At 36.5% G+C, this 20,656-nt stretch overlaps 1 protein-coding gene across 1 annotated transcript in view; it reads left to right on the top strand.

Moving 5' to 3' along the window:
* The window catches only part of CSRNP3 (cysteine and serine rich nuclear protein 3), a 210,654-nt gene that overhangs the window by 28,461 nt on the left and 161,537 nt on the right, over nt 1-20,656 (top strand). The window contains exon 3 of the mRNA XM_042243783.1: nt 8,640-8,728. Within this exon, the coding sequence (XP_042099717.1) occupies nt 8,716-8,728 (13 nt within the window). The 5' untranslated portion in view covers nt 8,640-8,715. The remainder of the gene's footprint in view (nt 1-8,639; nt 8,729-20,656) is intronic.

Below are 20,656 nucleotides of genomic sequence, written 5' to 3'. Positions count from 1 at the left end.
GACTTCCCTGAGTGTGTACACGCATGCTAAGTCTCTTTAGTCATGTCTGACTCTTTGCAGCCCTGTGGAATGTAGCCCGCCAGACTCTTCTAACCATGGGATTCCCCAGGCAAGAATACTGGAGTGGGTTGCCATGCCCTCCTCCAGGGAGTCTTGCTGACCTTGGGATTGAACCCACATCTCTTACATTTCTTGCACTGGCAGGTAGGATATTTTACACTCGTGCCACCTGAGACCACTGATTTCCCTACAAAATGCAAAATTGGAGTTCACATGCCCATTTAATAGATGAAGAAACTGATGTTAAGTAGACTGATGTGCCCAAAGTCACAGAAGTAAGAAAGATGAAAACATAAAAATGATGGCAAGCTCCGTTTTTTGGTACTCGAGAACCTAAGCACTTTTTTTAAACAATGTCATGCCACTAATACTTTTCTTGAATGGCTTTGAATCTTCATTTGTCTACTCTTATTAGTAAAAATCTCCACTCAAGTTTCATTCATTGTTTACTTTATGGTAAAATCACTTTATTATTATGAAGTCATCTATCATGAAGTGTATCAACAGATAGATCTGTAACAAAATTTTCTCATAATATCTAGACTGCATCCCTCTATTCTTCATCCTCACATTATACCTGACATTAGCAGGATGTGCTCCTTCATGTTACAAGCAGACCGATTTGGGGCCAGATTAATTACATAATTATATATCCCCCATATCTGTCTGCCACTACATGCATTGCTTCTGAAATGTGGAAAAAGTATGTAAAAACATTAAGTACTAACTAGATTCTGGACACTTTCTACAGGGAAATATTGGTGAGGCTTCTTACACTTTATAGTGGTAGAGAAGATAAGGACACATTCTTATGTAACAAATTGGTGGGTTTTTTTCTCATTTCTTTTGAGAGAATGGAAGTTATCAGGGCAGTGCGAGCAAGCCTTCCGAGACTTTGTTTTGGCATTCCTGCCTTGCAGAATAGTAACCCTGCGTGGTTTCCATGAGAAAGAATCTAAATAATTAAGGTAAATATTGTAGACCGCTCCATTAACTGAAAGTGGAGGGAACAAATGCTGTAAAGATCTTCCTCTCTCATTCCTGTCAGTGGATGCTGCTTTTTCTTTTTTTAGGCTTGATTTCTATTTTCTGCAACTGAGCATGAAAGTACACTGACTAACATAGTCTGTAATTTAACTGTGTTCCTAGGACCATCTGTAAGAATTTAAGCATTTCCTGGGAATCTGATCAATTCTAGCAGCCTTTCTCTATTTTCTCTGTAAATTTAAGAGCCCTTCAATTAATTTTATATTTAAAAGTTGGTTTTTGCTTGAAAAAAAATGTGGACCCAATTTCAAAAAACTGTTCTGTGCTTCAAAATTGGTTTTGTTGAATAATTTTCTATTATGCAGACACATATGCATTTTTATGTGAAGTCATAAATATCATATCACAGAATTTGTTTGATGTAAGGAAGATTTGTTCCTTCTCCCCTTTTCATTGATTCAGTCATTTATTTATATCAGTATTGACTCATAGATACTCATTTTATTCTTTGGGTTATAATCTAATACTGTCATTAATTTTTCTTGCTTAAATTATTCCAACGTTGACCACTGAGAGTTCTTTTGGGTCAGTTCTTATGTCCTTCTAACATGATTGTGCCTCTTTTTTTCCTTCTCTTTCTTACTTTTCATCACTGTAAGATCCTTCAGGTTCATCTGATGTTTACCTGCCCCAATCCTAGACTTAGCCATTGCTCAAAGAGGTTTTTTAAATACCAGTCATTAGGTAAATGGTGATGCAACTTAGTGAAATGGGAAAGACTGGAGGAAGGGGAGGAAGCCTGGAGTATGTTACCTTCCTTCTCAATTTCCTTCCTTCCTCACTCCCTCCCTTCCTTCTATCTTTCTTTTGTTATTATTACTATTTTTTAATATGTTACATTTGAAAAGCCTATTAGCCATGTAAGTGGACCTATAGTGTAGACAGTGAGTATAACAATCTAACACTCAGAGAAGAGGTTCAGGCTGCATGTCTACATTTGGGATTCACAAATAAATGGTAGCATTTAAAGACATAGGACCAGGTCTGCTTCGCTATGAGTCACACAGAAAAGTCTCAAAGTTCAATTCACAAGAGGCTTCAGAGGTTAGGTATAATGGAAGAAATCAGACAGAGAAGTTGAGAAAGGGCAGCAAATGAGGAGAAAATCCTACCTTATGTGTGGTATCGTACAAACCAGGTGAAGGAAGAGTTCAAGACAGGAAATCTGAGTCAAGCTCTCTTGAGATATTAAGGGGAAAAAAAGGACTGAAAATTTGCCATTGGATTTGGTAATATCCAAGCTCGCTAATAACCTTTATAAATGTTATTTCAGTGAAACTGTGAAAATGAAGCCTAATTTGGGGGAGTTCAATGTAACATTACAGCTGAGAAACAGAAAAATACCTTCCTTTGGGAAGTCTCTACAAATGGAGTAGAGAAATAGGTGATAGTGAGATGGAGAAACTGATGGAAAGGGACTTTATTTTTAAGTTTGGAGACATTACAGCTTATTCACAGACAAATGGGAATAATCGAGTAAAAGGAGGGGGAAATGATGATGCAGAAGAGAAAGAGGATTATTAAAGCAGCAAAGACCTAGCATTGGTGAGAGGAAATGGAATCCAAAGCTTAAGAGAGGGAAATCCCCTTAGGTGGGAGAAAGAACAGTTTCTCCATCATAACAGGACTGAAGGTTGACTCCGTGTGTACAAGTGTTAGGAGTATACACAATATTGTGGTAAGAAGAGGAACCTGAATAGGATTTTTTTTTTTCAATTTTCTTAGAAGCAATATCATAAACTGAGTTGGAAAAGATGGGAAGAAATGTTGGCCAGTTGAAAAGAAGTAAAGATGCTTTTTGAGGTATAGAGTTGAAGCATGACTTAATAAGGGAAATGTAACAAGATTGTCAGACACTGCTACTGGGGACCCACTTGCAAGAGCCTACATTTTCTCTAGTCATTATCATCTGTTCAGCTATGAGAGGCATGTTCATAGTAGGAAGAGAGATGAGTTTAACTAGCCGTTTTTGTCACATTTATTTCAAGAAGAGAGGGAAAAGGCCATATGGTGAGTGTATATGTGAGGGAGAGACCACAATGATGAATAATGGACCCTAAATTCAGTAAGTGGGGAAATGTGAATGTAAGTGGGATGAGAAAAAAATATGTAGAGGTCAAGAAACTTTCTTGTTGATGAAGTGTATGATTTATTGGAGACTTTTACTGTAAAGATTCTTTAAGGCTTCCCTGCACCCTACTGATGCTATCTGCTCTTGCAATGGTGGAATCTGAAAAATATTTTCAATCTCTCTTATGATAATCTGTCAAGTTTGCACCTGTTGTTGGGTCAGTCTTGCTAATTTACAATTTTCTTGCAATTTATCTACTTCTTTGGGTTTTTAAAATTTTTACCTAAATTTTCACCCAAATTTTATTTTAGCTCTTGCAAATTCCTAGTAATTATAGTTATGTCTTTCCCCATGTCTTTAAATAGAGATCTATCTGAACTATTTCAGAGATTTGTTTAGTACACTTGAGAGCACAGCTGATTGAGTGGAAGAATCCCATGGTGAACCTGATATATAAATATCCTAACTAGGACTGATTTAATTTATTTCAGTAACTCTTGTCCACTTTTACTGAAATAGAATGACTAAGTGCTATTATAATCTTAGAAAGTTCTCTGGTCATATGATACTGTTCACTATAGTTCAGCACATGTTAGGAAAAATGGATTAACGGCTACATATATTTTGATAATTGCACTTTATCAAGTGTATGTAGGTACAAAATTGAGGTGGTATTGTTACTTAAAAAATAAATCTAAATAGAATCAACGTGATTTTCAGTGGTGTCTTATTGGCTTTTAAAAAATAGGGCCAAACTGTACATGACAGATTGGTGTTTCCTGCTAGATTCCTTTGTCCTAGGCCTTTTACTTCTGTCAGGAAGTTGTCCTTCAGAGTGAAAGATGCTTTTGCTGGTTGCAGGCATATTAAATACACAATACTGTGTTTTGAGATGCAGTTGCAAATGTAACTAAACTGTTGCACCAAACTTACAAGTTGTATTATCACCTTAGAAGCACAGAATAGACAATTCACATTTCTTCACTTGTATTCATAGAATATTTCCTTTTGACATATTGAAACTGTGATATAAGCCAGGCTCCTAGAAATGTAGAACTGATCAACTTGAGGATCTCAAACTCCATGATCCTTGGAGGAACAAGCTTAGTTTGAAAAATCCCCACACAATTGCAAGAAAAATACAAATTTTAAGGATGGGAGCAAGTTAAAAGAGTGTTGTAAGCAAGTTATATCTCATCCTATCTAACCACTGAATCACCCACTAAAACAACACAAACTGATCTTATAGCTCAGTCAAGGCTACCACTGAGATGTGACCTTCAATGACCTCAATGAAGTATAGCATGGCTGTTGATTAAAACATGCCATAAGAGCTTGGTGCATCACTGGCCTGCTAAAGGTACCATTTAGAGAAAATGTTGACAAGCAGGAGAGATATTTGACCCTCACTTGCCACTCTGAATAGCTTCTGGGATCTTAGGCTGATTTACAGTGATGTGTATGAGCAACCTAGAAGCCCAGGGCCTAGAACTAGAAGAGGTGGTGTTCACTGTCCCCCTGCAATATTGCAAGACTTTCTGTAAATGAAAAATGGTTCTCAGGGAATTTCTCAATTGCACCCCACGTACGAGGAAAGATCAGATGTGAACTGTAAGTATTAGATGCACGTTTTAAAATAATAATGTAGGTTTTTGTCAGTTTTGTTTTTCATGGAACTCATAAGCAGAAACTGAGGTTCTTTAGATGAGCACAACAAAAGATTTGTGAGGACGAATGATGTTACATTTACATTAGTATACATGTTCCATTCCATCAATGTCACCCTCCTTGAATATTTTTCATAGTTCCTGAGATAGTTATATGTATCCACAAATCAGTCCCAGATGTCACTTGTCATTGTTAAGGCTGCCCATGGGATTGCAATCTCATTCAAGAAAAGTACAACAGGCTACGCTAAGGGGGGATCCTACTTAAGGCATGATCACATCATAGACATGGGATTTCAGGAAAGCGGCAGTTCCCACAGATGTGGGAATGTAGATGTGCCTACGGGGCTTCCAAAGGAAGACCAGCAGCCTCTGCATCTTCCTGGGTTGTATCATCTAGGTGGTATTCCTCTACACATTGCCTGGGTCTCAAGTGAGTGCTATTGATTGATGGATCCTAGCTCCACCCCTCTTGACATTCTTTCTCACTTGTGGACACATTCTTCTTCATACAGTCTCACGCAGCCAGTGTCTCCTAGTCACATCCAGACAGCCAAGGTGCTGAACTGGAATTGTTTCCAGCATCAGCCACTGCACACTGTGCCCAGAACTGGTGTTGATTCTCATATCTCCAGGTCTTGGAACATGGCATTGAATATGACCTGTTCTTCTAAAATTATTTGACTTTTGTGATGACGTCCTCTCAGGAACTTGACTGACCTGAGGTCGGATCAATCCTGCCCATCAAATTTATTTTTACATCCTTGACCTTCAAACAGATCAGAGTTTGAGGCCATTTTTTTTTTTCCCCTATCACCAAGGGTTCCTTGGCCTCAGTCTGAATTATAGTTAATTACAGGTATGTAATTTTCACTACAGTTCAGTTCAGTCGCTCAGTCGTGTCCGACTCTTTGCAACTCCCATGGACAGCAGCATGCCAGGCCTCCCTGGTCATCACCAACTCCTGGAGTTGACTCAAACTCATGTCCATTGAGTCAGTGATGCCATCCAACCATCTCATCCTCTGTTGCCCCCTTCTCCTCGCACCTTCAATCTTTCCCAACATCAGGGTCTTTTCAGATGAGTCAGTTCTTCTCCTCAGGTGGCCAAAGTATTGAAGCTTCAGCTTTAACACCAGTCCTTCCAGGGAACACTCAGGACTGATCTCCATTAGGATGGACTGGTTGGATTTCTTTGCAGTCCGAGGGACTCTCAAGAGTCTTTTCCAACACCAGAGTTCAAAAGCATTAATTCTTCTATGCTCAGCTTTCTTTATAGTCCAACTCTCACATCCATAGATGACTACTGGAAAAACCATAGTTTTGACTTGATGGACCTTTGTTGGCAGAGTAGTGTCTCTGCCTTTTAATATGCTGTCTAGGTTGGTCATAACTTTCCTTACAAGGAGTAAGCGTCTTTTAATTTCATGGCTGCAATCACCATTGCACTGATTTTGGAGCCCCCAAAAATAAAGTCTGTCACTGTTTTCCACTGTTTTCCCATCTATTTGCCATGAAGTGATGAGACCAGATTCCATGATAGTTTTCTGAATGTTGAGCTTTAAGCCAACTTTTTCACTCTCCTCTTTCACTTTCATCAAGAGGCTCTTTAGTTCTTCACATTCTGCCATAAGGGTGGTGTCATCTGCATATTTGAGGTTATTGATATTTCTCCCGGCAATCTTGATTCCAGCTTGTACTTCATCCAGCCCATCATTTCTCATGATGTACTCTGCATCAATATTTTTGCTTTACTCTATAGACTACCTTAAATGACTAAAGAAAGTCTTTTATTTATTTGGTTGTAAAATACAATTATGCTTTAAATTCCAATTTTTCCAACTGGTAGTCAAAAAACATACAGTCTTTTCCTTTAGAGTTAGCTGCTGCTGCTGCTGCTAAGTCGCTTCAGTCATGTCCGACTCTGTGTGACCCCATAGACGGCAGCCCACCAGGCTCCCCCATCCCTGGGATTCTCCAGGCAAGGACACTGGAGTGGGTTGCCATTTCCTTCTCCAATGCATAAAAGTGAAAAGTGAATGTGAAGTCTCTCAGTCGTGTCCGACTCTTAGCGATCCCATGGACTGCAGCCCACCAGGCTCCTCTGTCCATGGGATTTTCCAGGCAAGAGTACTGGAGTGGGGTGCCATTAGAGTTAGCTGCACATCACAAATACTTGGTAGGCAGTTTTCCTGTTTGTACGATAGGGAGAACTGAACTAGATAGCAGTTTCTCCACTCTTTTTTGCCTATTGTTTTGTTTTTATATTTAAGTTTCCCCACTTTTTTGTAGAAGCAAAATTTTATTTTATTTTTAGGATAAAATCTTAATGTTACCTCTCTACGTAAAAATGACATTTAAAATATTATGGAATTCATTTTCATTAATAAGAAAATAAGAGTTGATATTATAAATGACACTTATAGACAGATTCATTTCAGATCTAATTTATTTTTAGTATTTGATTTTAATTTCAGATAACTTTTTAAAATCTGTATTCAATGGACACATTACAAACAGGTAGAAATCTGTTGGCATGCTTGCTTGTTGGTTCTTAGTTGCTTGACATGCAATCTAGGATATGTATCTTCATAGAGAAGACAGTTATTTTCTGAAATATTCCTCAAAATAAGTGCAAAGATGATGTAAATTATTGCTTTAGTGGTCTTCAGTATGTCATTATGTTATGCATAATATTCTTAACAGGGTTTTAAGACATTTTAAATTATACTTAAAATTTAATTTTCAATCTATCTTTCCAAAATTTCTCATTCTTCTGCTGAATCTGGGCTTTCTCAGAAGCAAACTGAACTCAGTTATCTCTATTAACTCTGTAATTCTAACCACAATTTGATAACACTGTGCTACTGTTGTGTGTCTTCTAAAGCTATTTAAAATGTATATCCATGAAGATACACGTAAAGTTTAAACAGAGAAAGAGGCTCCTAGAGACATAATTTTCCTAAGACAACTTTTTTCTCAAAGATTTTTGCTGTTTTAAGCTTGTTTGAATGACATCAGCATAAGTTGTTTGTTGTCTGTTTCTTCATTCAATAACCCATTCGTAGTCCTTTCACATTAGCTATTGTTATTGGCTATGATCAGTGATAGCTCATTTCTGGCTGTTGTGCAGACACAACAAATGAACCGCAGTTCACAAGTTTCTCTACGTCATGTTTAAGGAAAAAGTTTACATTTGTATATGGACTTCATGATTTATCTTAACTTATTAGAATGGAAAGTTTGTTAGTTTTTTAGAAAAAGTGATTACATATGATACATTTTAATCTGGAAAAATAAAACCATTTTATTACTGCCGGGATTTTATAATCTCTTTAAATTATTTCACTAATCCTAATAAATATTTATTGTGATTTTCATCAACTATCTAGCTACAATATTTTGGTTGGTTTTCTTGTTTATTTTTGTTTCTTGAAGATATGAATCTCTGAAGACTAGAAAGTTATTTAAATTTAGTGTGATGTTGATTGCTAAGATAAAGTGCCTTTAATTTTTTTGTCCCTAGTAACAGTTGTCGATTGAATAACAGGTAAACAAATAAATTAAAGCATATGAATGATTAGAAATTTATGACATTCTTTCAAGATGGCTATTCTTTCTGCACTAATTTATATACAGTATGATCATTCAGTTCTAAATTTAATACCTTATTTTTACATTCCAAGAATCCTATTGATTTTACTCTGTGTCATATTATATTTACACCTTGTTGTCAACTTTACTTCTTGAAAATGTAACCTTATATAACATACTGAAGCATATTTTCTTTTTAAGGAAAAAATAAGGAGATATCAACAGACTGAAAAGATGTTTTCAGAGGCATAGCGTCTTCAGGAAGATACTGGCATTCATGAGATCTCAAGGTTAGTATACATTATCTTTTTCATAGTTATACAGATCTGGGATGTAACTGTAACACTGTCCCCCAGGCAGTTACTGCTAATGTGTAATTGGATAATAAGGAAAAATGCTCTTATATAAAATACATATATTTAAATGATCTCTTTAAGATTTCAAGAAATTCATTTATACTAGACATGTATCATTTTATTCAATTGGGGATAATTACAAGAATTTTTTTTTACTATAGAATTCATTTTTTATTAAAGTTTTCTTCACTTTTTTAAAGGGTAACAGTGTTAGGATAAAAATAAACATTATGCATTCCTATACATTTTTATTTTGAATTTGTTAAGGAATGTATACCTATTTAGCAAATTTTTAAATTTTTTATGTATCTTTTGTTACAGCATTCACATATATACACACATTGTTTAGAAGGACTGCTGAAGAGCAATCCTTCTAAAATTCTTAGAACTTCATTCCCTGACTTTCCCAAGTACAGTAAAAAAATTTACTTTCGTCAAAAATTGTGACCTCAATAAAATGAAAGTTAGTATGAATGAGCAAAAAGATATGTGAGGAATTTTCCAAGTTGTTTAGAGTCATAAATCTAGAAAAGCAATGTAAAATAAGCCTGCTCTTATTAAATAGCTTCAGTTCAGTTCAGTCACTCAGTCATGTCCCACTCTGCGACCCCATGGACTGCAGCACGCCAAACCTCCCTGTCTATCACCAACTTCCGGAGTTGGCTCAAACTCATGTCCACTGGCTCGGTGATACCATTCAACCATCTCATCCTCTGGCATACCCTTCTCTTCCTGCCTTCAATTTTTCCCAGCATCAGGGTCTTTTCAAATGAGTCAGTTCTCATCAGCTGGCTAAAGTATTGGAGTTTCAGCTTCAGCATCAGTCCTTCCAATGAACACACAGGACTGATTTCCTTTAGGATGGACTGGTTGGATCTCCTTGCAGTCCAAGGGACTCTCAAGAGTCTTCTCCAACACCAAGTTCAACACCACAATTCAATAATAAACATTATAGTGATAAATAAACATAAAATATTCATTTGGAAATTTAAGTTACAATGTAGGTTAAAAATGGTTCATTCTGATGGGATACCTTGAGAAAGCGGATAATTTCTGACTACTTTGTATTGTGAGGACCCAGTGTCAAGTATTAATAATTTTAAATGAAATATATTAATGATTCTTATTTATTTTTGTTTTGTGTGTTTATTGAGGTAACACTGATTTATAACATTATATAAGTTGGATATGTACATTATGTTTCTGCTTCTATATACAATATAGCATGCTCACTGTAGAAAATTTAATTTCCATCTGTAATCATACAGTTGATCCTCCTTACCCATCCCCTACCTGTTCACTGTCTCCCAGCCCCTTCCTTTCTGGTAACAACTACTCTGTTCTCTGTAATGATCTTTTATTTTGATTGCCTTGATCATGTTTGCCTTCAGAATCTTCTTTTCCTCACTCATCCAATAATACATCATTCAAAATTTATTTAAGACTTACCATATGTAAGACAATGGGCTGAGTGAAGCTTTGGTTGTTTCAAAATGAATAAGATATGGTTCTTGTTCTCAAGAATTGTGCAACCCATGTGTTACTGGGAAATTAATTTTATTATTAATGCAAGCAACACATTTTTTAAAAGACAGGCTAGATTTAAAAGGGCAAATAATGAATCCTAATGCACAGTGGGAATTATTTGGGGATTATTCATAAGTTCACATTATGGCTTTTATTAGCCAGCGATACTGAGTGTTTATACCAATGGGAGTGATGCTCCATTACAACCCATATTCAAAGGACCTTTTATTAAAGCTCTTCAAATACAATACAAGTAAGTAATATGAGATTCTAAGAAAGAAAAGTCTCTTTTTTGCCACAACTGCAAATTTAATGTTGTAGAAAATAGTTATGCAAACACATGAAAAGAACAAAGGTGAGCATTGCTTACTTAGTTCTTCTTATTCCTGTACAGGCAACTTCTTTATTAAGCTAACCAGAGAATTAAATCATTTCCCCAAAGACCTAGAAAGGCATGTAGATTTTCAATGCTTGTAATGTAGGTTTGAATGCTATAAACCCCTAAGGAATCCGTATGCAAATAGCTAGGTAAGTAAAGAGATTTGCAGTGGAGTGGGAGTCTCAACTCTGCTGGAGACGGATTGCACAGCACTGTGCTTCTTGCAAAATGCTTCTAAAAAGGTGACGTCTTAAGGTGCAGCATCTCCAGCATTAGCCACAAGTAGGACTCCCCACCTCAAGCCATGAAAACAAAAAATATCTCCAGACGTTGCCCAATAACCCCTTGGGAAAAATTATCCCAATGTGAGAATCACTGATCACATCCTAACCTCCACAACCTCAATAAACATCCACCCCATATCAACAAAAATCCTTCCAACCACCAACAGCATCTCATTCTCAATCAAATCTCAACTGCTGCTGCTGCTGTTGCTGTAAGTCGCTTCAGTCATGTCCGACTCTGTGCGATCCCATAGACAGCAGCCCACCAGGCTCTGCTGTCCCTGGGATTCTCCAGGCAAGAACACTGGAGTGGGTTGCCATTTCCTTCTCCAATGCATGAAAGTGAAAAGTGAAAGTGAAGTTGCTTAGTCGTGACGGGCCGCTAGCGACCCCATGGACTGCAGCCTACCAGGCTCCTCCATCCATGGGATTTGCCAGGCAAGAGTACTGGAGTGGGGTGCCATTGCCTTCTCCGAAATCTCAACTGAGATACTTAAAATTCTAGCCACCACTGTTAGAGTGAAACTCACTTCTAACCATCTGTATATGTTTTTATTTTCCTTTAATTTGCTTTCATCTGTCTTTGTATCTAAATTGTGTCCAACAGGATAATGAATAAATATGAAATAAGTTAGAAAATTAGGTGAAAGGAAAAAATAAGGTTAAAACATAAGTTTTTATTGGGAGTCACAGAAGGAAATGGCAAACTACTCCAGTATTCTTACCTAGAAAATCCCGTGGACAGAGGAGCCTGGTGGGCTGCTGTCCATAGGGTTGCACACGGTCGGACACGACTGAAGTGACTTAGCAGCAGCAGCAGATAGGTCTTAAGCTACAAATGAATAAATCCTTTTTCCCTTCAGTCTTGTTTTTCTTGAATCTGTGGCTCTTTCCATTTTCCCAAGCCTTACTTGGACTTTGGCTTGGACACCAGGAGCTTAATCTCCACATTTCTACAGCCTGTCCTTTGTACACTGTACACACAAACCTGAATTCATATGAGAAATCTCTTTTCTTAAATTCAGGCCCATGAGTGCTATAGGAGTGAATTATACCACTCTGCAGATAGATGGTTTTCTAATCTGAGTTAGCCCCTCAGTAGCATTCACTAATCCTCTCACTCTGACTGTGGTCAGCCACTATTTCAAAAGTTTGTCGCCCAACTTAAGCCATACAGTCCCTGCCCTTCACTCTCAGTGAACCTCCTATTTTGACAAGAAAATTGAGGTCATTGTACAGAAGCTCCTTGTGCATCCTTGTGATTCCCTCCAGCACCAAACAGCAACATCTATCACCATTCTTACTTTCCTCCAGTCTTAAGGGATCAGGAGTCCTTCCTGCTATTCAAGGCAAAGCCTGGATTTGATTTTATTCCCTATCACTGATGCTAAAGCTTTTACATTTAATTTCCTTTATATCCTTTACCTTCAATATTTTCTTCTTTGCCGACCCTTTTTCTTTAACCTATACATGCTCTTCAAACTTCTATCCAAAAAAGTAAGTCAACAAACAAAAGCAAACTGACCTCTCCCTTCACTTGATTTCACCGCCGCTACCATCCAATTTCTCTGCTCCCCAGCTCATTCAGTCTCTCCACAGCAGCGGTCTACATTCATTATCTCCAGCGTTCAAGATTCAGTCCCTGCTCAGCACAGTGCGATCTGATATCTAACCCCATTTAACAGAGCACGCTCTCTCTAAAGGCTCAGATGACCCGCTGCCCTTATCTTGACTGGCTCTCTCAGGGGCATTTGACACTTTTAACTTCATTTTTCTTCTTTCATTTCCTGGGCTGTTGTGACACCCCTCCCTCTTGGTCTACCTTATCCCCTGGAGACCTTTTCACAAACTCCACTTTGATGGGCTCTTCTTTCTGTATTCATTCCCAAAGTCAGAACCATAACTCAAATACCAATAGGCAGCCAGAAGTAATATAAATGAGTGAAATCAACTCATTGAAAACAATAAATATTGTAGAAACCAAGCAACATGCCTGCAACAGGTCTTGGTATTTTACTCCTGCTCAGAGGATAGTGCTCCCTAGAGACTCACCCTCAGCTTTCTGCTCCTCCACCCTCCTGGCCATCCATGATCAAGCAAAGCCACACATAAGAGTTTATTACGTGTGACTCCAATTCTGTTCTTTGATTTAACTACAGAATTGCATATCACACGCACACATGTTTACAGGATAGCAATGCCTGGTAAGGACAGACACAAAGACAAATCATCAGAGCAATGAAAATACAAAGTTCAAAACCAGACACTATATACATGAGATCATAAAATGCAACAAAGAAATAATCATCTTTCAATGGAAGTCTATTAGCAACCCCAGGTATACAGTTAGTGTCTGATGAAGAAGGAATTTTGAATGGGGAGAAGCAGGAGGGACAGTGGCTTACTTAGTAGAAGGTACCAGAACAATTCTTTACTTGGGGAGAAATAAAGTGTGACCTATACATCATATGGGCTTCCCTGGTGACTCATAGGTAAAGAATCTGCCTGCAATGCAGGGGACCTGGGTTCTATCCCTGGGTTGGGAAGATCCCCTGGAGGAAGGCATGGTAACTCACTCCAGTACTCTTGCCTAGAGCATTTCATGGACAGAGGAGCCTGGTGGGCTACAGTCCATGGAGTCACACAGAGTCGAATAGGACGTGACTAAGCAGCTGCAGCATACATCATACCATATTAAACTGCAGATAAAGATTTAAAATATTTTAAATTACTTTAAATATTTTAAAATTATTATTGAACATTCAGTAAGCTCGATAACTCACAGATATTTATGTATCTTTGGTTTAGGAAAGCACTTAAGCAATGCAGGAAAGCAAAGAAAAATGAAAATCATTTATTAATTTTATATTTACAAACTAAAATTCACTCTTCTTGGTGTATAGTTACAGGAGATTTCACAGTTGCATAGAGTCACATAATCTTCCCCACAATCAGGATACAGAATGGTGTCATCAACCCCTAAAATTAGCTGCACTTTGTTGGCTCTTCCCCATCCCAATCTCTGGCAACTGATGGGTTTTAGTTCACTATAGTTTTGCTTTTCCAGAATGTCATATCAAGGAAAACATACAGAATGTAGCCTTTTGTACCCAACCTCTCCCTTAATTATAATGCATTTGAGATAGATTTATGCTTTTGTATATTTCTATAGTTTGTTCCTTATTATTGCTAAGTAATACTCCATTGTATGGATGTATCATAGTTTGTTTATCTTAAAGGACATTTGGGTTGTTTAGATTTTATTGTTTCAAATAAAGCTACTATAATCATTTGTTTAGAATTTTTTGTGAGAACCTAAGTTTTCATTTACTGTGGGTAAAGGCTTAGGTGGGATTACGTGTCATGTGTTAAGTATGTTTATAACTTTCTAAAACACTGCAAAAATGTATTCCCAAATGGCTGATGAGTGCGTGATAAGTAGCTTCAGTCACGTCCAACATTTTGCAACCCAGTGAACAGTAGCCCTCCAGGCTTCTCTGTCCGTGGCATTCTTCAGGCAAGAATGCTAGAGTTGGTTACCATGCCCTCCTCCAGGGGATCTTCCTGACCCAGAGGTCAAACCCGCATCTCTTACGGCTCCTACATTGGCAGGTGGGTTCTTTACCACTAGTGCCACCTAGAAGCTGTAAATGGTTGGTATCATCTTGCATTTCCGTCAGCAATGTAAGAGCATTCATACTGCTTCACACACTCAGCACCATTTTATATGATCAATTTTTATTTAATTTATTTTTATTTTAGCCATTCTAATTGTCATTGTGGTTTTTATTAATTTGCATACCCTTAATAAATAATAACATTGATCATTTTTACTTGGGCTTAAATACTTTTGTGCAGTGTTTATTCAAATATTTTGTCCAATTTTTTTTTAAAAAGACAATTATTTAGAACAGTTTTAGGTTCATAGTAAAACTGAGAGGAAAGTACAGAGATTTTCCATATATTTCCCACCTCTATACATGCATGGAAAAGGAAATGGCAACCCACTCCATTGATCTTGCCTGGAGAATCCCAGGGGTGGCGGAGCCTGGTGGGCTGCCGTCTATGGGGTCGCACAGAGTCGGACACGACTGGAGCGACTTAGCAGCAGCAGTGTACATGCATAGTTTCCCCCATTACCAACATCCTTTAACAGAGTGGTACCTTTGTTCTAACTTATAAATCCGTATTAACATATCAAAATCACTCAAAGTCCATAGTTTACATTAAGTTTCATTCCTGGTGCAGTACATTGTATGAGTTTGGATAAATATATAATGACATGTATCCATTATTGTACTATTGTACAAAGTATTTTCACTACATCCCAAATCTTTTGTACTCTACCTATTTTCCTCCCCACCCTCAGTCCCTGGCAACCACTAATCTTTTTATTGTCTCCATAGTTTTTACCTTTACCAGAATGCTATATAGTTGGAATCGTATAGTCCATAGCCTTCTCAGATTGACTTCTTTCACTTAGTAATATACCCTTAAGTTTCCTCCACGTCTTTTTGTGGCTTAAAAAGCCACATTTATTTTTAGCACTAAAAAATATTTCATTGTCTGGATGTATCACACTTTACCCATTCACCTACTGTTGGACATCTTGGTTGCTTCTAAATTTTGGTAATTATGAATAAAACACCTAGGAACATTCAATAACAGATTTTTTGCAAAGTTTCCAAACCTTGTGGATAAATACCAAAAAGTGTATTTGTTAAGTCATGTGGTAAGAGTATGTTTAGTTTTGTGAGAAACCACCAAACTTTCAAACTCTTTCAAGGTATCTGTACCATTCTGCGTTCCCAGCAGCAATAAAGAATTCCTATTGCTCCACATCTCATTCAGCGTTTGGTGTTGCCAGTGTTTTGGATTTTGGGCCATTCATGGTATCTCATTTTTAAGATTTACATTCCCCGATGACATATTATGTGGAACATCTGTTCATGTGCTTATTTGCCATCTGTATATCTTTGGTGAGGTGTCTGTTCAGGTCTTTGATTCATTTTTTAATCTTTTTTCTTATTGTTGAGTTTTAAGAATTATTTGTATATATATTTTTGCCTATTTTTTAATTGAGTTGTTTTCTGTTGTTTGGTTTTGAGAGTTCTTCATAAATGTCCTATATAAAAAGCCTTTGGGAGATGTGAAATTTGCATATATTTTCCCTTTTTGTTGTCTTTGTTTTCTTGACTTTGTTTTCAAAGAATAAGAGTTTTTAACTTTGATGAAGTCATATGTATTAATTTTTTTCTTTTCTGAATTACAATTCTGGTGTTGTATCTAAGAGCTCTTTGCCTATCCCAAGGTCACAAAGATTTTCACCTGTTTTTCTTTATAATGTCATGTTTTGCATTTAGATATATGATCAATTTTGAGTGAAATTTTATATAGGGTAAGAGATTGAGGCTCAATATTTTGCATACAGACATCCAGATGTTTTATTTTTTAAACAGACTCTCTCTTTTCCATTAAATTCCCTCTGCACCTTCATCAAAATCAGTCACATTTCTGTGGGTCTATTTCTGGCCTCTCGTTTCTGTCCCACTGATGTATGCATTTGTAATTTTTCCCATTATCACAATCTTGATTCCTGTACTCTGTGGCAAGTCTTGAGGTCAGATAGTGTGTGTCCCTTCTTTTTCAAAATTTCTTTGCATTGTGCATTTTAAAATCAGTTTGTCAAAATCTACAAAAAATCCTACAGAAATTTTGATTGGAAGCTCATTGATATGCATTTTTTAAAATGCTTCAAAGTAAATTTAAATTAAAAAACACTTGAAAACATATTCACCAAATATATAAGATAAAATAGTCAATATTATTAAAATAAACTCTTCGCATGAGGTGGCCAAAGTATTGGAGTTTCAGCTTTAGCATCATTCCCTCCAAAGAAATCCCAGGGTTGATCTCTTTCAGAATGGACTGGTTGGATCCCCTTGCAGTCCAAGGGACTCTCAAGAGTCTTCTCCAACACCACAGTTCAAAAGCATGAATTCTTCAGCACTCAGCCTTCTTCACAGTCCGACTCTCACATCCGTACATGACCACTGGAAAAACCATAGCCTTGACTAGACGGACCTTGGTCGGCAAAGTAATGTCTCTGCTTTTGAATATGCTATCTAGGTTGGTCATAACTTTTCTCCCAAGGAGTAAGCGTCTTATAATTTCATGTCTTGGTGATGGACAGGGAGGTCTGGCGTGCTGTGATTCATGGGGTCGCAAAGAGTCAGACACAACTAAGCGACTGAACTGAACTGAACTGAACTGAAGAAAATATAAACCTCATTAAGATAACTTCTAAGGCCTTCTGGGGCTTCCCAGGTTGCTCAGTGGTAAAGAATCTGCCTGCCAGTGCAGAAGACACAGGTTCAATCCCTGGGTCTGGAAGATTCCCAGAAGAAGGAAATGACAACCCACTCCAATATTTTGCCTGGAAAATCCCATGGACAGAAGAGCCTGTTGGGTTACAGTCCATAGGGTTACAAAGAGTTGGACACAACTGGGCAGACTCAACCTGCAGCAAGGCCTTCTGAGAACTTTTTATAAAAATTGTTCTAGTCACCTCTAAATTTAAAAAATACATATTAAAATAATTTAAGTAACCAGAAATATTTGATGTGTAATAATGGTCATATAAGTATATAAAACTTTTCAAGATAGTATAGCATATGGACAGAGAGCACCAATTTAAAGGTCAGCCTGAACTTTGAGTTCATTCTTATCTCTGAGGATTTAAGCAAACTGTTTAAATTTTTTAATGTTCAGGTATTCTATCAATTAAGTAGATATAAAGTCTGACACATTGTAAATATAGATGTGATTATTGGTGAAGGTGTGGAGAATTGGACCGTGTCATACTGTAGGGATGGACAAGTAAATTGGTTCAACTTTTCTAGAAGGTAATTTGTCATTATGTGTCAGATAATTGTATTCTTTGCATCTTCTTAGGAATTCCAGATATTTAAAAACCTTAATGAAATAATCAATTATGAACACAAAACTATGTATGCAAAAATGTTTATTAAGATAATGTTTAAAATAATGAAAATAAGAAACATCTGCAAGTCTGATAATAATGAAGTAAATAAATTAATTATTTAATATTCATTTAAAGTAATATCCTGAGATGGTTAAAATAAAGACGTTTCCACAGCATTTTTTATTATTGGAGAATTATCTGAAATATACCAATAAGTCAAAAGTAGGCTATAAAGCAGTTTTTGCAGTATGATGCCATTGATGCTTTTAAATGATGTATATGCATGGAAGAAAGGATGACTAAATACATGCATATGTGTATGGGTGTATGCACATACACACACATATAGAAAGTTGCGTTTTTGGTGTTTTTCAGTAGTCTCCAAAGTTTCTGAAAATACATCTTATTATTACCAAAAATTGGGTAATTTAAAAATAGAATATGGAGGTGTAGGAAATCCTAAACTACATAAAAAGATAAACAGTCAACTACTTAAAACAGTATTTCATAGATGACAGTGAAAGGTTAGGTTTATTATTCAGCCATATTATTTAAAGAAATTCACAAATTAATATGAACATCAATAAGATGCCAATAGAAAAATGGGCTAAAAATTGGAAGAACAACATGCATAAAAATGAAATATAAATAGCTGATAAACATATAAAAAATTTCATCTTTAACAATACTCAAAGAAATGAAAATGAAGTGTTGTAATTTTATGTCTATCAAATTAGCACAGAGTTTTTATTACCTATCTGTTTCACTGACATATGCTGTCAATGGAAATATGTTAGTAGCAAAATATGTTAAAGGTCCGTATGCTTATGCTTTCTTATGTTAAACAAACAATAAATTTCCAGATAAAAGCAAATATGTCATAGCATTATATATACATATTTGAATCATTGAAAATAATAAACATGTTCTATAATAGAATTATTTAAAAATTGTGGTACATCCAGAAGATAAAATATTATTCATCTACTGAAATTTCTTTTACAAAAATTTTAATGACGTGAAAAATACTCATAATATGTTAGATGAGAAAAATAGGCGTGAAAAAAGTGGAGATAATATAAATATATTAAAAAAGCATTAAAGTAGATCAATGACAGAAATTAAAATATTTTAAATTATTTTATAATAATGTAAATACTATAAATAATATTTGAAATACAGATATTTTTCAAAGGTAGAATGGCAGATGGTTTAGTTTTTTTCATTTCTAAATGTTCATAGTTTTTTCTATTGAGATATAGTTATGCAATATTATGTAAGATTTATGTACAATGTAATGATTCACAAATCTTAATGGTATTTTCCAATTTTAATTTTTATAAAATGTTGGCTATGTTCCCTGTACAAATATCATTGTGGCTTATTTATCTATGCATAATATTAATACACCTATTAATCCCCATCCCCTGTATTTCCTTTTCCTCCTTCTCTCTCCCCACAGGTAACCACTAGTTTGTTCTCTATATCTGAGTTTGCTTCTTTTTTGTTATATTTACTAGTTTACTTTTTATATTTACTAGTGATATCATACAGTATTAGTCTTTCTCTCATTTATTTCACGTAGAGTAATGGCCTCCAAGTTCATCCATGTTGTTGTGAATGACAAAATTTCATTCTTTTTTTGACTGACACAGTATTCCATTGTATATATCACATCTTCTTTTTCCGTTCATCCAGCAGCAGCAGCAGCAGTTGATATCATGTAAACCTTCAGTTCAGTCAATTCAGTCACTCACTTGTGTCCGACTCTGTGCAACTCCATGGACTGCAGCACACCCGGCTTCCCTGTCCATCACCAACTCCCTGAGCTTGCTCAAACTCATGTCCATCGAATCAGCGATGCCATCCAACCATCTCATCCTCTGTTGTCACCTTCTCCTCCTGCTTTCTATCTTTCCCAGCATCAGGATCTTTTTAAATGAGTCAGTTCTTCATATCAGGTGGCCAAAGTATTGGAGTTTCAGCTTCAACATCAGTCATTCCAATGAACACCCAGACTGATTTTCTTCAGGATCAACTGTTTTGATCTCCTTGCAATCCAAGGAACTCTCAATAATATGTAAATCTTAATTTTTAAAAATTTGCATATCTCCTTTCTGTCTCAAACCTTTTCCTGCTGCTGTATTTACCATCTCATTTAAGAATAGCCAGTCATGAAAATCAGGAAGCTTCTCACTCATCGGTGTTTCCAGAAAATTAAAACCTAATTTGACTGAGTCTTTCTTCATGCTCTTCTCATCCGCTCCTGAGAGCTGCACTGTCACTACCACCACTTTAATTCTGCTGCTTTTCATCTCTCAGCTGGATATGGTGATAGCCTAATTGATGAGTTTCCCTGACTTCGTTTGTGTCCCTTCAAATCCACTCTGAACACGGCTCCCCGGAGCCTCAGTCTAAAACAAATGTCTTCCTTCACCCTCCTACATTTCTTCAGCAGTGTCTCCTACATTGATGAGATCCAAGTCGCTTGTCTCAAGTACCTGCCTTTTGCATTCTTCTTCAACATCTTCAACTCAGCATGCTCAACCTTGATTCTACGTTTCATCATCCTGAACTCTATACTCACCCCTTTGGTTCTATAACTTGTGCCTTGATATAGACGCTTATTCTGATTATAATACTCTTCTGATCATCCTCCTCTCTTTTTTTATTATTTCGCTAACTCC

This window comes from Ovis aries, chromosome 2, assembly GCF_016772045.2.
Source record: "Ovis aries strain OAR_USU_Benz2616 breed Rambouillet chromosome 2, ARS-UI_Ramb_v3.0, whole genome shotgun sequence".
In the NCBI taxonomy this organism is placed as follows: Eukaryota; Metazoa; Chordata; class Mammalia; order Artiodactyla; family Bovidae; genus Ovis; species Ovis aries.
Note: the sequence above shows the minus strand (reverse complement) of the source record. Positions and strands in the feature narration are given on the sequence as shown.